The 18,996-nt window shown below is 34.6% G+C and overlaps 3 protein-coding genes and 1 pseudogene across 4 annotated transcripts in view; 1 reads left to right on the forward strand and 3 right to left on the reverse strand.

Moving 5' to 3' along the window:
- Positions 1-18,996, reverse strand: part of LOC149958488 (ATP-binding cassette sub-family C member 1-like) — a 129,861-nt gene that overhangs the window by 11,962 nt on the left and 98,903 nt on the right. For both annotated transcript variants that reach the window (XM_090165895.1, XM_090165893.1), the window contains 2 exons: positions 13,839-13,940; positions 12,181-12,327 (listed from right to left, as the gene is read on the reverse strand). In XM_090165895.1, the coding sequence (XP_090022021.1) occupies positions 12,181-12,327; positions 13,839-13,940 (249 nt within the window). The remainder of the gene's footprint in view (positions 1-12,180; positions 12,328-13,838; positions 13,941-18,996) is intronic.
- Positions 3,958-4,804, reverse strand: LOC149958489 (uncharacterized). Its single transcript, XM_090165906.1, has 2 exons — positions 4,682-4,804; positions 3,958-4,618 (listed from the first exon to the last, which is right to left on the reverse strand). Exons 1-2 carry the CDS (start codon positions 4,695-4,697, stop codon positions 4,209-4,211), a joined length of 426 nt encoding a protein of 141 aa, XP_090022032.1. The 5' UTR covers positions 4,698-4,804; the 3' UTR covers positions 3,958-4,208.
- On the forward strand, positions 7,297-9,282 carry LOC149958490 (uncharacterized; annotated as a pseudogene).
- Positions 16,815-18,806, reverse strand: LOC149958491 (uncharacterized). Its single transcript, XM_090165255.1, has 4 exons — positions 18,664-18,806; positions 17,365-18,597; positions 17,049-17,251; positions 16,815-17,000 (listed from the first exon to the last, which is right to left on the reverse strand). Exons 1-4 carry the CDS (start codon positions 18,749-18,751, stop codon positions 16,815-16,817), a joined length of 1,710 nt encoding a protein of 569 aa, XP_090021381.1. The 5' UTR covers positions 18,752-18,806.

Raw genomic sequence — 18,996 nt, forward strand, 5'->3', positions numbered from 1 at the left:
AGACGACTACGTCTTCAATTTTGTCGGCAACTACTAAGATGGCCCAGAGACGTTCTTTCGCGTCTTATTTTGTGGTCGGACGAAAAGGTTAAATTTGTTGTAATACGTCTTGAAATAGCGTGTATAATGGTGTTTCTTGGTTTTAGTGTTTTCAGAGCTCGGCTAGCTCACCGGCCGTGTGGGTCACCAGGCGAAGGAGACAAAGGAATTACTCACGATTTATGACTCGCCGTATTCCCCATACTTGAATCCCATGGAAAACCTTTGGGCCAAGATCGTTTTTAATATGGAAAGACGAATTCCAAATACTTCGCTAGAATTAAAAGACATGGTGGTGACCGCATTTCATAGTTTGACTGCAAGATTCAAACGAAACTTGACGAATTCTTTTCGTCAAAGACTTAGGGAATGCATACTAAGAAGGAGAGACGCTACACCCTATTAGAATTAGCTGTTTGCTTTCCTAGCTATTAACATGTTTCATTTGGCAATAAAAGTAATTATTGTTAACTCCTTTCGCAACTACTGCCCTTTTTGCTATAAGACTGTTTACAGATTTTGGTATACTTGAGGTTTTCGTTAAGAAAAGTTAGAAAAGTTTATAATGCTAAGCAAATTATAGTTGAAGAATAAAATAACGTCCAAGATACTAAACGCATTAGCTTTGAGTTATACTAGTTAATTAATTCGTAGGGAAAACATGGTTGCACCTATGTCCAAACGGTATGCTAGACAGGGAGACGCACTGGGTTACTCGCGAGACTCAATTATTCGGTTTTCAAGCAAATACACGAAACGTCAGTTACGTGGTTTAGCTTTTAGTAAGTGATTAATGTTCCTCGATATAATCCTATAACTGCGGCGAAACCGGTAATATTTTACCTAGCACTATACGTTAAATAATAGCCTTGAAGTGTGCCGCTTCGTAAATTCTCGAAGCCAATCTCTAATTATAAATGTTTCTCCAATAACTATATAATCTATTATAACAAAAACAGTTCTTCGAACTGAAAAAAACAGTTTAGAGCTCGTTAAATGTGCAGCCTTAAAGGGACATATATTATTTTTTATTGTTGATTAATATGTCAAATTCATTTGAAGTATTAAAAAATATTCCTGTGAACAACAGAATGACGTCATTCCGCCTTTCAAATCACAGTCCACTGCTCCTCCAATTTTTAACACAAAATCTTTGATCCAATTTTGCCCACAAAGGTATCCATATGTATATTTATTTTCTTCCCTACACATTTAACATAAAAATTTAAAAATTTATTCTTATTATTATTTTATTTTTGTTGCAGATTATTGCAATAAATAAATAATAAATAATAATAAATTTTAAAATTTTTATATTAAATGTGTAGGGAAGAAAATAAATATAAATATGGATACCTTTGTGGGCAAAATTGGATCAAAGATTTTGTGCTAAAAATTGGAGGAGCAGTGGACTGTGATTTGAAAGGCGGAATGACGTCATTCTGTTGTTCACAGGAATATTTTTTAATACTTCAAATGAATTTGACATATAAATCAACAATAAAAAATAATATATGTCCCTTTAAGGCTGCACATTTAACGAGCTCTAAACTGTTTTTTTCAGTTCGAAGAACTGTTTTTGTTATAATATATGCCCATTTATGAGACGTGGTGCTTTACAAGAATTACATCCCAATTTTATAATTTGTTAAAAAATTAGTGCTTTCTAAAATTAAAAATTAAATGTTTGTAGTGTCTCTTATAAAAGTGCCGAACTAAGGCCTGCATAGAAAAATAATTTAAAACTCAAAAAATATTCTTATATTAGTTCAACCACATAAAACTCAGCAAATACTCAGCCCGTCGTGTTGCCTCCTTGGCATTTCAAATTTTAAAGCTCGAAAATTATTAGTTGTCAAACTTAACAGCCGTCAAAAAATTGAACATTCAAAAATACTGATAGTTTAGTTCAACCAAAGATAATACGTATCCTGTATTCGATATCTCGGTGCTTTTACATTGACTATAGAGATATTTCAGTTGGGGAAAGGGGACGGAACTTTTGTCGACTGCTTATTGAAACCAAGGAGAATACCATAATAGATAGTATAGTCTCTGGTATTCATCCTTCTTGTTAAAAAAATACTCTTTCTCGGTCGCCATTTTGTGAGGGTTTTTATTTAGCTTAGGCTATTCGTTAGCATACTCTTTAAACATCATGGCTAAGTCCTTAAATTATTTTGAAAATTTTACGGAAAAAAATGTTAAAGAGCGGTATAAAGAAAAGATTGGGGCAATTAATAACGTTAATCCGTACCTTTTAAAATCAAAAGACTTCCAAAACGTTGATCCAACAGAATTGAAAACGTTTGAAGTACTACCACCAACGTCTTTCCCAGATATATATATCATGGACTAATTAATTAGTCCATGTATATATGTACCTTGTCGAGGGTATTTCACCTTTTACAAAAGAAAACTTCAAAAACTACAAGTGCATGTACTCATATAACATATTTGTGTGCGGCTTTGTTAGAGACGTGTTAGTGAAAACAATTGGACTTAAAATTCTCGTTTTAGCCACTGTAAGTACTAAGTAATTTACAATAATTAAATTTGGTTAAATAGTCTAATATTCAAATTCTCATAGGTAATGCATTCGCAGAGACTAAGGGAAACCCCCCTTAAACCATGGATTAATGCAAATGATGATGGCTCAATTGTTTCTGCGCATTGCATATACATGGCTGGCCTTGCGGAGTCATGCTCACATGTAGGTGCGTAACTTTTTTACATTGAGTATGCTGTTCGCTTTAGAGAAGTGAAAACTGTCACTGGTATTGCAGCATACTGGTCTGTGCCTGTGACAAAACAAGTTTCATATTCTGAAATTTCCAAAATGAACCTCAGTGCTGCGTCCGTAAAAAAAAACCAACTAGATGGCATATTAGAAGATGCCATTAATGTTCCTAAAAATTCATGCGTGTTACAATATATTTTATTGCCTGTCAAACAGGTTTGCCATACAGACAATTTATATCACCGGAAATGGTGCTACTGCGAAGGAGATGAAGATGGGGAAATGATTTTTTGTGAAGGGGAAAATTGCAGAATTGGTTTCACACGAGTGTTTGAAAATTAAAAGAATCCCAAAAGGGAGATGGTTTTGCCCAGACTGTGCCAAAATTAACAGAGAAGTGAAAAGAAAAAACTAAAAACTGCACCAAAAACTTAAACGACTTAGATTTTAATGACAATTTTTATTACTAAGAACTCACGAGACAAATAAAAAAAATTCTGGAATAGTAATTGACTCTCATAATTATTCTATACATTTAGTACTAAAAAAATAATTTATCAGCTAGTGGGTATTTGATATTAGTTAAGTAACAAAAATTGAATAAAACAATCTAATCAAAAGGAACAACTGATGGGGTGAGATTTGTCAGGGCAGCGCAGACTACGGCAATTTTGTCAAGAGTAGCCATTTCTTCTTCTGGGGCTACGTGTAGTAAATCAATTGGAAGTTTGGTAAACAATATTGTGTATTTCTGGCGGAGATGACCTATTACCCTCTCAACATGAATTCTGACGTTGGCAAGTTTTCTAGTAGATTCGACATCTTGCGTGGATAACTGGCTCTTTCCTTTCGTAAAGGTTGGGTATTTTATAGTCGCATAATAGAAGCCTACAGAATCATCAATGTTAAATCCCCTATCAGCTAAAACAAGGTCCCCAGGTAACAACTTATTTAAAAGCCCAGAATTTTCTGTTAGATGCTTGTCACTAACTCTTCCTCCCCATCCTTTAGAAATGAAGCTTATCGATCCTTGCGGAGTTACACCAAAGAGGAATTTTACTGTGTTAGAACTTTTATAGTTGGAGTAAGTTTCAGCCCGACATTTAACGTTAAAATGACTTGCTGAAAATTGGTCAACTTTGAATTTTGAAATAAGTATGGTGAAACTTCTTTAACTAAAACCAGTAAAACTTCCAATGTCTCAAGGCCAGTGAAGTACTTTACTTTTAAATTACCTCTATCTCCTCTAAAATAAAATTCAGTGTATTTATGTTGGCCTAACTCGTCTTCTAGTGTGCCAAGCTCGGATACCAATTGCTTTATGTTTTCACTACAAGAGTAAAGCAAACTATTGGCTTCTTCTAATTTGACCAGAAGTTTCGAAACTTCTTCGGAAGATTCTCTATTTTTAATTTCTGCACATTCTAGCTCAAACCTTTCGCAAACCCGCTTGAGTAGAGCTGTGTATCATTTCTTTATTTATTTTATTAATAATTTCGGTTAAAGCCTTTTGGTCTAATTCAGTTTGTGTACTAATTTCCCCATATTCTGGGCCTATTTGGGTGCTTTTATCTATAGAACTAGAAAATGTTTGCATGGCGACGCTGATTTTCAAATTTTCACCTTTGGGAACTGAACTGCTGTAGTTTTTTGGGGAGTCTAATGAACCTATGCCTTCATCGGAAATTAACACAGAGTCAAGTGTAGAGGTAGCACCTTCCCAAATTAACGAATCTCCAACTTCATCAGAGATAGAAGAAATACCAACTTCTTGGGAAATTTGAAAATCTGTAGCTTCTTCTGAGAATGTGGATGTGGATTTTGAAATGGTGCTATGATCTAAGAAAAATCAAATAATTGAATCTACGAGACTAGGGAGTTTATAAGCAAAGGCGTCCTTACTAAGTGAGTCCTCCATTTGAAGCACACGCGCTAAGGGTGTTGATATGGCATTTGGATTAAATAATGGTAGCTTTTGTTTGGAAGAAACTGGTGTTACGCATTGAAAACGATTAATTCTTCTATTGTGCCTCTGAAGTTTTGCATTCCTATCCGCAACATCGTTGTATGATTGATTGAGTTTATAACCCAAATTCAAGTTTGGTACCCAATCTGGATGGATTTTATCATATAGCTTTGAGGGTTTACCTACAATCAATATATATATGTATTTCTAGGATCAAAAATTATAATTTTTGAAGAATATAGTTAACATACCTGAGTAAAAATGTCTTGAACATATTTTCACTTGGTCCAAATCTTTAATAGAGTTAAGCCTTAGCTTTCTCAACCACACGCTTTGTCTATTAGCAGACAATTCTTCCGTTTGTACACCCTGGTTTTTTATAATGGCTGGTATTTTAAAAAAACCCTACATATTCTTCTTTTCCTTATATTTGTTTTCCCCCTTGACAACTAGCCACATAACAACGACGATGAGTTTTACCCATTTCCTATGATCTAAGATACAAAAATTCCTCACAAAATGGCGAACTAACAACTGAGAAAAAAGTAGCGTAGATTTTTGACCCCCCCCACCAAGTGTGACGTTTCAAAAATCCGCGTTGAAATATCTCTATACGCCATGAAGCTGTTATCGAATTCCAGCCGAAATTCTGAAAAGTCGGGCTGCTAAATTATGGCAGTGATAATACCCAAGGCCCAAAATTTTAACCTAACTTTTATTTAAATCGATTTAGAATTACCAAAGTGACAAAACTTAGGTTGAAATGAAAGCCAACTATATTATTTACCTTTTATCATCGAAGATTTGTTCGTTTTAAATCATTATGTTTAAACATGTTAGAATATGAAAATTAACATTTCACGCGGGCAGCCGGGCACGCGGCATTAAAACCGCCGTCAAAACGAAGCCGTGTCGGCAAGTTGGCAATTTTTTCCGTCTTCCACCTGTTCCCGTTGCGCATGCGCGCCAATCTGAAACTTAAGAGGGAAAATGGATGCCTCGAAACCGTAATTTCCTGGCTTCAAAAACGTATAATTTCTCGGCGTTATTGATTAAATTATAAATCGTGAAAAGACGGGCCTATGAAGTGAAACACGCTGATTTTAAATCCGTTTACAGAATTAAAATACGAGAAGTGGTTTTAATTGTGCATATATTTAATTATAGATATTCCATGTTAAGCAAAGTAATTTTTTTTTAAGTTTTGATTACTTGTAATATGAAACAATTCTAAAATATTCCAGTTTCTGTACCTTTTATGCATTCTAATCTGATGTATTTGGAAAATTACAGGTTTAATTAGATCAAAATGGTAAAATGTATCGTGCCAACCTGTAATGAAAATAACAGGAAGAAGAAAAAAAGAGCTTTTAATGAAGATGGTTACGTTAGTTTCCACTCTTTTCCTAAAAAAAATAAGTTGAGAGAAAGGTGGATTTGTTCAATTTTTGGAATAACGTTGAAAGATGATATAGGGTTTTACGAGGACCAAATAGTTGATAATGAAACAAGAATCTGCAGCAAACGTTTTAACAGCACAGATTTCAGTGTATCTTGCTCCAATATCAAGAGGCTATTACCGTTTGCCATTCCTGTTATTTTGAATGAAAATGAAGGATCTCCAGCCTTGACAGGGAAGAAACAAAATATTATTCACTCAACACCATTATCACCAATTGAAAATGCACAATTGAATTATGCTAGGAGAAATTTAACTAAATCTCTGATGATAAATTCTAAGAATGAAATACCTCCAAAACCTCAGAGGCAATCTGAAATTTCTAACCCTTTTACCATGTTCTCTACTCGTGCTCGTATTAGATTATTTGGAAGTCCTAGCCAAGATGATAGCGTACCTAGTAGAAATGAGAGCGTACCTAGTCGAAATGAGAGCGTGCCTAGTCGAAATGAGAGCGTGCCTAGTCGAAATGAGAGCGTACCTAGTCGAGATGAGAGCGTACCTAGTCGAGATGAGAGCATACCTAGTGAGAACGTACCTAGTCAAGATAAAAGCGTTTGTAGTCAAGATCAAAGCGTTTGTAGTCAAGATCAAAGCGTTTGTAGTCAAGATCAAAGCGTTTGTAGTCAAGATCAAAGCGTTTGTAGTCAAGATCAAAGCGTTTGTAGTCAAGATCAAAGCGTTTGTATATAGTCAAGATAAAAGCGTTTGTAGTCAAACTTGGACCTACAGTGAAAATAATTCAAGTAATTTTAAAGACTTATCTACCACTAAGTCTTATACAGATGCATCCACCCAAGCAAGTCCTTGTGTTAGAGTAAGACCCTGTAAGATATCTGTTCGGAAGGTAGGGAAAACAAATTACAAACTCCGGAAAAAAATAGAAGCCTTAGAGAAGAAGTTGGAAAATCTCAATGTGGCAATAAAGATATATAAGAAAGAGCAGCATGAGAAAGAATTTATGCCGTTTAAAAAAGTCAAAGAAGCATGCTATTCCAAAGATAATACTCGTGCCAATTTTTTGATGGAACAGATTCTGGCATATGGAAAAAAAAGCCTTCCCTATGAAGAATCTACGCTTGATTCTTTTAAAAATCACCAAGTGCTTATTGCTTTATGAGAGAACTTGATATATTGCATTTGCCACATCGTGTAACTTTAAAGAGATTTCTCGGCCATGCCACAGGTGAAGAGGGAATAACGTCGTTGGTCAAGGAGATACTTTTGGCTGAAGCAGCTAAGCTAAAGAATGATCATGAGCGTCTAGGCTCGTTTATTCCAGATGAAATGGCTATAAAAGCAAAACTAGTTTACGACAAAACACTTGGCGAAACTACACTAACTGCGAATGAAGGCATTGGTTCAAAATTGGCCACCCATCTACTTTTCTTTGTATTTCAAGGATTATCTACAAGTTTCAAGTTACCGGTTGCATATTTTTTTCACTGCTAACCTGGATGGAGATCAGCTGTACCAAATTACACTTAAGGTAATTCAAACCGTAGAGGAATGTGGGTTTAAAGTTTTGAGGATAGTTTCAGACAATGCCAAAACAAACACTAAAGCTTTTGTTAAATTTGGGAATTGACAACTTTCTCACGAGATTCCTCATCCACTATAGATTCTAATAGGAAAATGTTTCTGGCATTTGATCAGAGCCATGAAGCTAAAAATATAAGAAGCCAATTTTTATCAAGGGAGTTTGTGTATTGTGGAATGGTAATCAGCTCTATTTACATCAAGAAACTGTATGATATGCAAAAATGTCGTTTCCAACCAACTTTGAGAAAATGAATGTGTTCCGTGCCATTGTGATTTTCTCATTGCCAGTTACAGCTGCTCTAAGCACTTTGTTGCGACTTAACATGGTAGACAAAGAAGACAAAGAAAATTTGGAATGCACTATCTATTTTTTTTAGAAATGGTGGGAAATCCACGATATTTGTAATACCACACATGGAATCTACTCTAGAAATCAGAATAAACTGCCTTTCTATGACATGAATGACGAACGTTTAAATTGGTTAACTGAGGACTTTATCCCTTTTCTTGAAACAATGCAAATAAATGCAACATTGAAAAATGAAAAACTAACAGATGAAACATTTGAAGCTGTTAAACTAACTTATAAATCAACTGTGGCTTTGGTGAAATATTTGCTTGATGGAGGATTTCATTTTGTTCTAACCCGTAAACTCTCAAGTGACGCGGTAGAGCAATCATTTGCCCACATTAGAGGATCTTCTGGATTTAATGACCAAATGGATGTGCGCTCCTGTGTATTAAACATTGAGCATACTTTAAAAATTGGTATTCTTAAAGCTTCGAGCGCTTCGAATTGCAACAGGGGACCAGACTCTTCTGAAAAATCAACTATAACTGGACATATAGTATCGAAAATAGCCAGCAAACCAATTTCACCAACTGGCTCTTTGTTTGATCCCACAAGCGTCAATCTTTCACCTTGTCTGCGGTCATTATTAACTCAAATGGAAAGGCTGATGCCAAATGTTAATATTGATTTTTTTTGCCAAAAAATTGTTACTAAACTAATATTTTTATTTATTAAATTTCAGACCACACCGCTGTGTCAGTTAAAAATTTAAGTGTTGCTCAAGTCGGAGGATATATCTTGAAGTTGCAGAAGAAAATACCCAATGCTCTGATTGCCTCGAAAAAATTAGTGGAACTTTATCTAACTCACCAATATACAGTTTGGTAAAAGCTCAAGACCGAATTGGACTAAAGTATCCCAATCGTTATTTCATAAATTTATTAGCATTAGTGTTAGATTTTATCAGTGCAGCGCTTCATCTTATTCCTAGGGCTAAACCGTTAAATACGTTTATGTCTTTAATACTTCCACATTTCAAAATTGCACTATCTTGCAAATGTGGTGATATTGCGTTACCTGAAATTATGTTGACTAAATTTATACGTCCTCTCCTAACTAATCAGGCCAGTGACGCAACTGACCAAAATCAAAAAAGAAAATTTTTAAACAAAAAACCTTTATCGAGAAAAGTCCTTAAACTTAAGTTTTCTTTTCAAATATTTCAGGTTATGATAGTTTTCTAATTCCATAATATTTGTGATATATTGTGATAATATTCTAAACTAAATGATAGTTTGTCATTGCGATAATATTCTAAACTAAATGATAGTTTGTCATTGTGATAATATTCTAAACTAAATGATAGTTGGTCATTGTGATAATATTCTAAACTAAATGATAGTTTGTCATTGTGATAATATTCTAAACTAAATGATAGTTTGTTATTGTGATAATATTTTATACTAAATGATAGTTTGTTATTGTGGTAATATTCAATTTAGTATTTTATATGATAGTGATATTGTAATATTACATAAAAATGTAAGGTAACGAATGAAAATGTTTTTTTTTTAGATTTTTATTTGCTTCTGACTTTCAAACTTCGGCGCGTTACTTTTTATATTTGAAAAAAACCAATGCATAGGAAAGCGCCATCTATCACCGTTTTTGTGCGAAAACAAGCTGGCCAAAATGTCAAATGTCCCCGGGTATGAAGGTAGCGTGCACAGGCCTTCTAAAAATAACGTAGGCACCGGTTGAGGTTAGAGCGCGACCCAAAAAAGGCCTAAAAGTAACTCAAGCTGAGTTGACGTCTTCCACGATCAAACCGGTAAATTGCCAATATACGCGCAGCAGAGGCGGAAATGGGGAAAAAAGCTGAGCTCTAAATATACTTCGCGGCCGCGGAGTATAATACGATCGGCACCCCTGCCGAGGTGGTTCATATTATTACGTGTCACTGATACTAACATCTTGTTTCGGTAGTCTTAGAGAAAAACTCTGTGTTGCCATTCAGTGATTTCGTAACAGTTTCCAATATGTATCTTGACAAGGACTTGGTAGGGCGCACCGTTGAATTATTTTCGTTGATCATTCTCGTGCCTCATGTGGCGACAGTGACGTAGCAGACAACTCAGAGCCCCCCCCCCGCAACCAATTCTCAATGGCGCCCCCTTTGTTACATTTTTAAGGTTAGTGGGGCCCCTTAAAGCTCGGGACTACGCCACTGTGTAGCTAAGCTTTTTACCATTACTAATGGCTAAACTATAGTGGACACTGAAAGGAAAATCTTCAGTTAACACACGTTAGGAAACGTTTCAAACGAACTCGCAGATAGAATTGGCTCTAAAAATTCGTATCAGGTAAGACAACCGATCGCTATAGGCCTAATCCGACTCATTAAGGCTGGTTAATAAATGTTAGAAGGAGAGCGCATTAAAGAAAAATTATACTTCTGGCCATAAGTAACATAATAATATAAGTATGACATTGTCCAATTGATGTTAAAATGCTTATTTTCAGGCAACGCCTTTAGTCGATATTGACATTTTATCCCTGCTTCAGCAAAGACGTTTAAACTGAGCTGAGTAGTATATTAGCCATCTGGGTGAAAGTGATTAGTCTTCAGTTTTAGCCCAATATCAAGTTCGCTAGGATTAAAATGTTCCGACTGTTCAATTTTATAATGCCGCAGGTTAATCTAGCAACAACCGTGGCTATTACAATGTTTTGACATTGAATTGCTCTGTGCTCATACTTATGTCTAGGCCTAACAGATAATTTGGCGTTAAAACTTTCCTTTTCCCTTTCTACAAAATGTAAACCATCCTAAAGCGAAATATTGCGTTTATTCGCGACCGAAAGGGTTCTAGGTGGCGCAACGGCGCCGAATGATTAACGCCACTTCTTGCGTTTGTAGCGTCTGCTTGAATGGAATATGCGCAAATCTCGTAGTCAATCCTGTTCCGTGTTGCATTGTAATAATAAAGCAAGTAACTTCTAAAGGGAAAAATTACGTTTCATGCATTTCCGCGTCGGCTTTAAAACTTTGATTGTCAGTATCGTCTCCTAATGCGCGGCTTCTTACTATTTTTGTCTGCCGCTTAAAGAGGTCGTCTGTAGTTTTCGGTCGCGAATAAAGATAATTCAGAGGTGGAATAACTACTACACTAACAGTTGTAAGTAGGATTTAAGCCTAGGTTCACATAGAGCTAATGGAGCCCGATAAAGATAATATTCCCATGGGTGGTATAGCTTAGAGAGGCTCCAAATATTGAACTGACCTATAACGGCCTTTAAAGAGTGGACCATTAAATTCGTTTCATGAATTTATCTAATCCCTCTGTATCCCGCTCTTACTATAGTTAATGTTGATGGTTGTTCGAACGATGTGGAATCAAATGTGGATTGCTTTTTAGCATCAGCCGAATTCAGCTGGAACTTTTGAAAGGCGCTATCTCCTCAACGATTGGTCGTAGAGAGATAAAATTGACACTTTCTAAATATGAATCGACCATGGTGAATCCGAAAATGCAAGTCGCAGTGGCGTAGCACCCGTGTTTGAAAACTTGTTAAAAATGATTTTTGCCATTTCCGGTGAAACCTAGGAATTTCGGTTAAAGGTAACCATCACATAGGATAGAGATTGGTAAAAGAATAACATTCGCCAATGGTCTCATCTATCTGGCTCTAAAAGGTTTCGAGAAAAAACTGCAAAATTCTCAACGGCCGAAGAGTTATTTAAAAGAGTGTACACTCGAATGAGATATCATTGACTCTTCTAGCCCTAACCGTTGAAGAGATATGCGCGACACGGCGGCATCGGCTACACTGTACGTGAGACTAATACACCCAAATCCTTAGGATTGTGTGTAAAAACAAATATGAAATTATACAGCAAAATCAACCATTTATATTTCAAAAATTTTGGGTTAACTATAACTTTATATTTATAGTTGTGTAAGGTTATAATTAGCAACTTCATAAAAAAGGACCGAAGACAGTTATTTTTGAAAGTTTGACGGAATATGTAAATTGTTTGTTTCAACAAAAATTAATTCCAACATTACCGGCTTTCAGTGGTTCTGTAGACCATGAATATTAAAACGAAAATATATTTATAAAACTACATAAATTCTTACTTTTTCCATTGGATTTACAACGAAAGATATGTTATTTAAAACCAGGTCCAATCCTTCCCGGTAGCGAGTTGAATAATTCCGAAATATAATTTGACCCTTTTCAGGCCATTGCTTCGGCAGATGTGCTTCTGGTCTATTCCAATCTGCCTGTTTGGGAGCAAAATGTTCATTTATTGATACAGGCATTAATACACTTTGTGCGCAAGATTTATTCTTTTTTAGTACTAAACTTCTTGTTTTCTAACGAACAAATTTTTCCTTTCAAATCACGCGCATTTTTAACATTAGTGATGAACCATCAAAATGTACAATTTGTTTGATGTGCTAGTACGAAATTTTTCCCAGGCCTTTCAATTGTTGTTAATAGAGATAAACATAAAACCAATTCGAAATACAATACCCTGAACAGTTTTCGCATTAAATATAAAAAGAAATGGAGTGCTCCTTGCTTAAGTATTTTGCCCACTGTTCAAGAGTTCGGTTACCTTATCCAAAGATGAAAAACTTTGTGCTTTTTTTAATTTAAGAGACCAATTATGCGGATTAATAAGGGAGCATTTCCATTAATGTAAATAAAAAACGATTAATTTCTTGAAGACGATGACCACCTTTTTACAGTTCGAATTATTATAGAGTAAAATTTCACGAGTAAATATTATCTAGTCTGTATTTATTTTATGAAATGAAAATAAATGATCAAGAGACTGCAATTGCTATTTTTTATCAGTTGGCCAATTAAATTAAATACCAATTACCTTCGTTACACACCCTAGTCTAAATTTAGCATCGATACAGACCGTTTTCTTCATTTGGTGTTGTTACCCGTTCTAATCATTATCTAGCACCATTACATCTAATTCCGTTGCGGGCCCGAGTAACATCTAATTTGGTTAGGAACCCTAAAACAAATGAAGCTAGCAAAGGGCCACTCGAATTATAAAGAATCGTACCGGGCCCTAGACATCATCTTATTCCGTTACGGAGCTAAAAAACTATCAAATCGTCTCATTGCTCTAGACAACATTGAACTCGGAATTTCGCGGGTGTCTGAGCCATCGTGAAGTTTAGTTTGTCATTCTTGGTCGTCACAAGGTGATCAAAAATTTTAGGCCCATCAAAAGTGCGAATCCTTCGATTTTTATTTACGGTACAGGCACCAATAACGGTTTGCCTTGAAGCAAAGTCTCTTTTCGGGAGAGTGAATTTATTTTAAAATAATAAGATTGATTATTTTCCGAAACAAAATCTCTTAGATTTATACGTTTTTTTTAAATAATCAGCTAGGCTAACTAGGTTTAGCTCGTATTTTCAGAAACATAAAAAACAACATGGGCTAATTCATTTAATGATTAACTTCAGTTCTCTTCACATTTGAAAAATATTTTAGCCGCATAGCTTAATTTCCAGTTTATTTCAGAAACTACTTAAAGTCGATGTATTTTTCAGAGTGCTGGATTTTTTAGGAATTTTTTTTGAAGTATAATCAATCGAGGTAAATTTGTAAATTAAAATATATACAAAATTTATAAACCGTACAATATTAACATAGCATCAAAATTAACTTTAAATCATTCGTTTAAGTAAAGGAGCTCAAAATAAATAACGTTGAATTATAATTTAAAAAAAATGAAAAATGTGTCGATTTAAACTTAGCTCACTTCTGGATTTAGATTAAAGTATTCAAATATCCTCTCCAGACTCACGAAAGAAGCCTCAACAAGTGTTCCGTTAAATAATATGAGCCACACAAAAGGTGCAATCTGCAAAAGTTGGAAAAATGAACGATTACAAAAAATAACATTTGAAGTTTTACATTAAAAGTCATTGAGATCTTAAATTCAAGATTGATCGATATAAACTCGCGAAAAACGAACAATGGCGCAGAAAAAACAGATTATTGTAATTGTGGTACTTAATTATAATCGTTATATTTAATTATGATCGTGATATTTAATGATATTCGTGATATTTAATTATAATAGACTTATATAATTATAATCGTCATATTTAATTATAATTTTCATATTTAATTATAATCGATATATTTAATTATGATCGAGATGTTTAATTATAATGGTCGTATTTCATTATACTTGTGATACTTAATTTTATTCGAGATATTTAATTATAATCGTCATATTAAATTATATTCGTTATATTTAATTATAATCGTCATATTAAATTATATTCGTTATATTTAATTATAATCGTCATATTAAATTATATTCGTTATATTTAATTATAATCGTCATATCTAATTATAATGCTAATAATTAATTAAAATAGTGATATTTAATATTATCTATTATCTATTATTTATTTTCCATCTTGATATTTCATTAAAATCGTGATATTTAATATTATCTATTATCTATTATTTATTTTCCATCGTGATATTTCATTAAAATCGTGATATTTAAAAACAATCATGATATTAAATTATGTCAGTAATAAACATACTGCGCACACTGCTCGCGCACTAGCCACGAGTTTCATCACTGATAAACTACGCCATGTCGACGAAAACGCGTAAATGGACGAACTCTTATCTATACTAGGGCGTCAAAAAACCCCAACGGGTATTTTTGACAAAAACTTGAGCGGAGCAGCAAGCTAGCGACAATACATAAATGAGAGAATGGGGCCGGAATTTACAGGGCGCCATATTGAAGTTTTAAGCGACTTCCGATTTTAGAAATTTGTCTGGCAAACCTGACATCCGGTCAAATTGAAGATGGCGACGCACGGGTCCACGAACGTTAGCTGCATTTCTAATGGCAAAGGCTTAAATGTTTTAAATGAAATATCACCATCTAAAGATAATAGGTTAATTTTTCCTATTGTTGGATATACTAATTCGTTAGAAAATATACCCAAAATTAGCCATGAAAATATTTTAGAATATTATCAAAAAAACTCTAAAGCTAAAAGGCAGTTTGAACGTAGTTACAAGTTCACTTTAGAAAACTACATAAACAGTGGAACTATCCAAACCTCATTCAACAGGTGTGTATTTGTTTTATAGAACTCAGTTTATTGTTTGTCTTTAAATTTAATGGTGTTTTATTATTTTAAGTGGAACGAGAGTTGTATATGTCAAAGGAAAGTGTTTCCGAAGCCAGCGGAAAACACTAGAGCCATATACTCCCTTGGTTGCCATTACAACAACGCAGCCAATTAGAATAACTGATGGACACTGTGAGTGCAAAGCAGGGAAAAAAGGGACATATAATCATGTTATAGCGTTGTTAAGGCTTTTATGTCTTTTAAAAGAAAACAACTATAACTATGCACCACCAACTCTTGCATGTACCGAGTTGCCGCAGAAATGGAACCGCCCGAGAGGGAAAAGTGTAAAACCACTGAAACTGCATGATATTAACTGGGGAGCTCCGAAAGAAAACGGCTCTACTCCTAATGTAACAAGTAGGCTATACGAAGCTCGTAGGTATGGAGAACGCACCGAGTCGGAGTTAAATGAAGCTGTGAAAAAGCTCCAAGCTGATTTACGCTCAACTGGAGATGGGTCGTTTGCTGACATTTTAGAGCAAATTATACGAATATAGAATGGGGGAAAACACAGTTTGGTCGAGCTCCTAACTCTTCCACTCTAAATTTGCAAATTCCATTAGTAGAATATGATTTTCTTTTAAGTTCTCAGTAGATGTTAATCCTAATTTATATGAAAGAAAGGTCAATTTTAACATTCCTAGTCGGACAAATAGTTCAGATTGGGATCTGTTAAGCTGTTACCTGCCACTACCAGAAGAGCAATACAAAATATTAAAGGTAATATTTTAATTTTGTGAAAAAGTTAAAATGTTATACATACTTTCTATTATTTTAGATAAATCAAGTAAATGGAGTTCAGGCTGCCTCCATTGAAAGGGACACAAGAAGCCAAAGTGCATGTCACTTGTGGAAAAAGGAAAGACTTACTAGGTTAAGCGCGTCCAAATTTGGATTAGTGTATAAGCGTGTGCAGGCATGGACGGAGAAAAGTGTTGCTAATATAGTGGAAAGTAAGAACTTAAGTAAAATAGCGAGTGTGAAATATGGACTAACTAATGAACCCATAGCAGTGGATAAATATATAAGTTGTATGAAAAACATTGGACATGATGTAGAAGTGACCTCTTGTGGGTTTATTATTAACCCAAGCTTTCCACATCTTGGAGCGTAGCCAGATAGAATTGTTTACGATCCTTCCGAAACTCCAAGTGTAGGTATAATATAAGTAAAATGTGCATACTCTTTTAAAGATGGAACTGTAGAGCAAGCTCTTGTTGATAAAGATTTTTACATGGAAGAAATTGATGGATAACCAAGTCTTAAAAAAACCATATGCATTACAGTCAAGTGCTCGGACAGTTGGCTGCGGCAAATATGCAGTGGTGCGATTTTGTGGTATATCTGCCAAATGGCCTAATAGTAGAAAGAATTCGTTTTAACAAATTAGCGTGGAATGAATTGAGATTTAAATTAGATAGGTTTTATTTTGAACAAATGCTTCCTTATATCGCAAAAAAAATTAGCTTTTAATAAAAAATTATTTCATACTGGAAAATAATTATTGAATAGTCCTAAACTACTTCAGGTACCATAATAATTATTATACATCTGGCAGCACTGAATCAGAAATCACACTCTTCTAAGCTACTATAACTAATGTCATTTTCAACCTCCGATACAATTTCATCAAAAGAACCTGACGAATCTTCATATTTTACAGATATTTCGAGCGGAGCTACTACTTCTTCTAAATCATTTTCAGGCGACAAATGGCTACAATTATTGCTATTACTTTTTACTAAGGGTCCCTGAAAATTTGTTAAAATTGTGCATACAGTCCATATTTCATTAATTACCGGAGACAATGTATGCGGTATGGCCCGGTCAAAAATATGGTAACCTTTAATTCTTTTTATCCTCCTCTCAACATGAATCCTTAATGAGGCTATTTTTTGCGTCTCTTCAAGTTCATTTTCATCGAGTTGATCTTTATTGCGAAGAAATGCGGGAAGATTAAGATTTATGCCTTTTTCTTTTAACATGTCCTGTATGGTGAAACCTGAAAATAATTATGCAATATATTTCATTTGCTGTGGATAAAATTTAGTGAAGCTCAGCTTCAGAAGGGGTAGCCGGAACATGTTCCGTTCCCCGTTTGTAATTTTATTATACCTTTATCTGCCATAATGACATCTGATGGGTCGAATTGTAATTTAAGCAGCCCACTTCTCGCTGTAAGTTCCCTATCCGAAATACAACCAGTGTATAGTGCTGAGACAAAAGTTACTAAACCATCTGGACTTATTCCGATCAATCCTTTGAAAGTAGTTGTAGATTTATAGTTTGAGTAGGTCCCTGATTGTAAATACAAAGATTTTGACGTTTCACACTTGATTTCCGTCGCATCGAGGATCAATCTAGTATTTGGATAATACATTTTAAAATCTTCCGGCATATTGCGCTGAATAACTTCTTTAGTAGGCCAAATACTTAGTTGGCCCAGCTGTAGGTACATATAACTTATCCATGTTATGGTTATCCTTGATACGGTGTTGGCAGAAATACCAAAACGGTGAGAAAGGTCTCTGGTAAACAAACCGAGTCTTAGTCTCATTAAAACTAAAAATAACTGATTTTCAGGGGATAATTTCCGGGGTCTCCCGAGACCACTATCAGTGGGTTGGTTTCTCTTTTTAGCATACCATAGTGTAATGTTATCCCCATTTTCACCAGGATTCAGAAATGTAAACAAGCTTTCAAAACGACCGTAGTTTGGCAAACCGGTATAAAAATTAATATCTTGGTCACTATTTTTTATGGACTCGATGCTTAAAACTTTACTATTTAGTTCTTCAGAGAGCTGTTGGTTTCTCGCCTGCTCCTTTTTAAAGGTTTCTAGAATGGTACTTATCTCTTCTTGCTTTAATCTTAATTGTTCTTCGAGGTAATTATTTTTAATTATAAGAGTTTCTATTTTCTCTTCGAGAGATTGACATTTAGAGCAGTTTGTAGTTTCTGTACCGGAATTCAAGTGTCTTTTCCCAGGAAACCTAGTTACTAACTTCAATGTTGTAATTGGTGTTGATGTTATTTTATAGCTTTTATCACCATTTAAATTGTCGTTGCTAGTTGTATTTAAACCTAAATCAAGTTGATCTTCATTATCAATAATAATGTCACTTGTTTCATTGGAAACATTTGTGGCTGGAATAGTAGAGATGTTTGCGGGGGGATCTGATTCCCAAGATTCAAAACTGGTACCTAGATTAGATATATGAGGCTGAAAACTACGGTTTGAGGATTGATCACATTTAGAAGGCTCTGAACTAGATGACAAACTAACAGAACTATCCCAATCAAAAACTGTTGGAATAGCCTTCGGTTTCAAACGTGGTCTTTCACTGTCTAATGATATAAAATCAGAGGTTTTAAAATGCCTTGAACAAACTTTTGTAGATTTAGTTATTTTACAATATTTCAAATCGCGGTGAATATTTATCAGCCACTTCGCTCTTATGTTCTCTTCTCTGGGTAAACTATGAAACGTGACCTGAAACATTACCAAGGGTTAAGTCAAAATATGAATTTTTATAATGCAAATTTATATTATTTTTACCAAAAGACTTACTTTTTGACCATTATCATAAAAACTGGATTTCTGTTGACAACGCGCTACAAAACACGCTCTTGACATTTTCTTTAAAAGATTTAATGAATATGGTAAACAACAGACCGAAATAAAAATGCGAAAATGTTTCTTAGGTTAGGTTGCCGCCAAAATAAACCAAAGACCAAGAAATACAC

This window comes from Leiobunum rupestre, chromosome 2 (assembly GCF_980474605.1).
Source record: "Leiobunum rupestre chromosome 2, qqLeiRupe1.1.hap1, whole genome shotgun sequence".
In the NCBI taxonomy this organism is placed as follows: domain Eukaryota; kingdom Metazoa; phylum Arthropoda; class Arachnida; order Opiliones; family Sclerosomatidae; genus Leiobunum; species Leiobunum rupestre.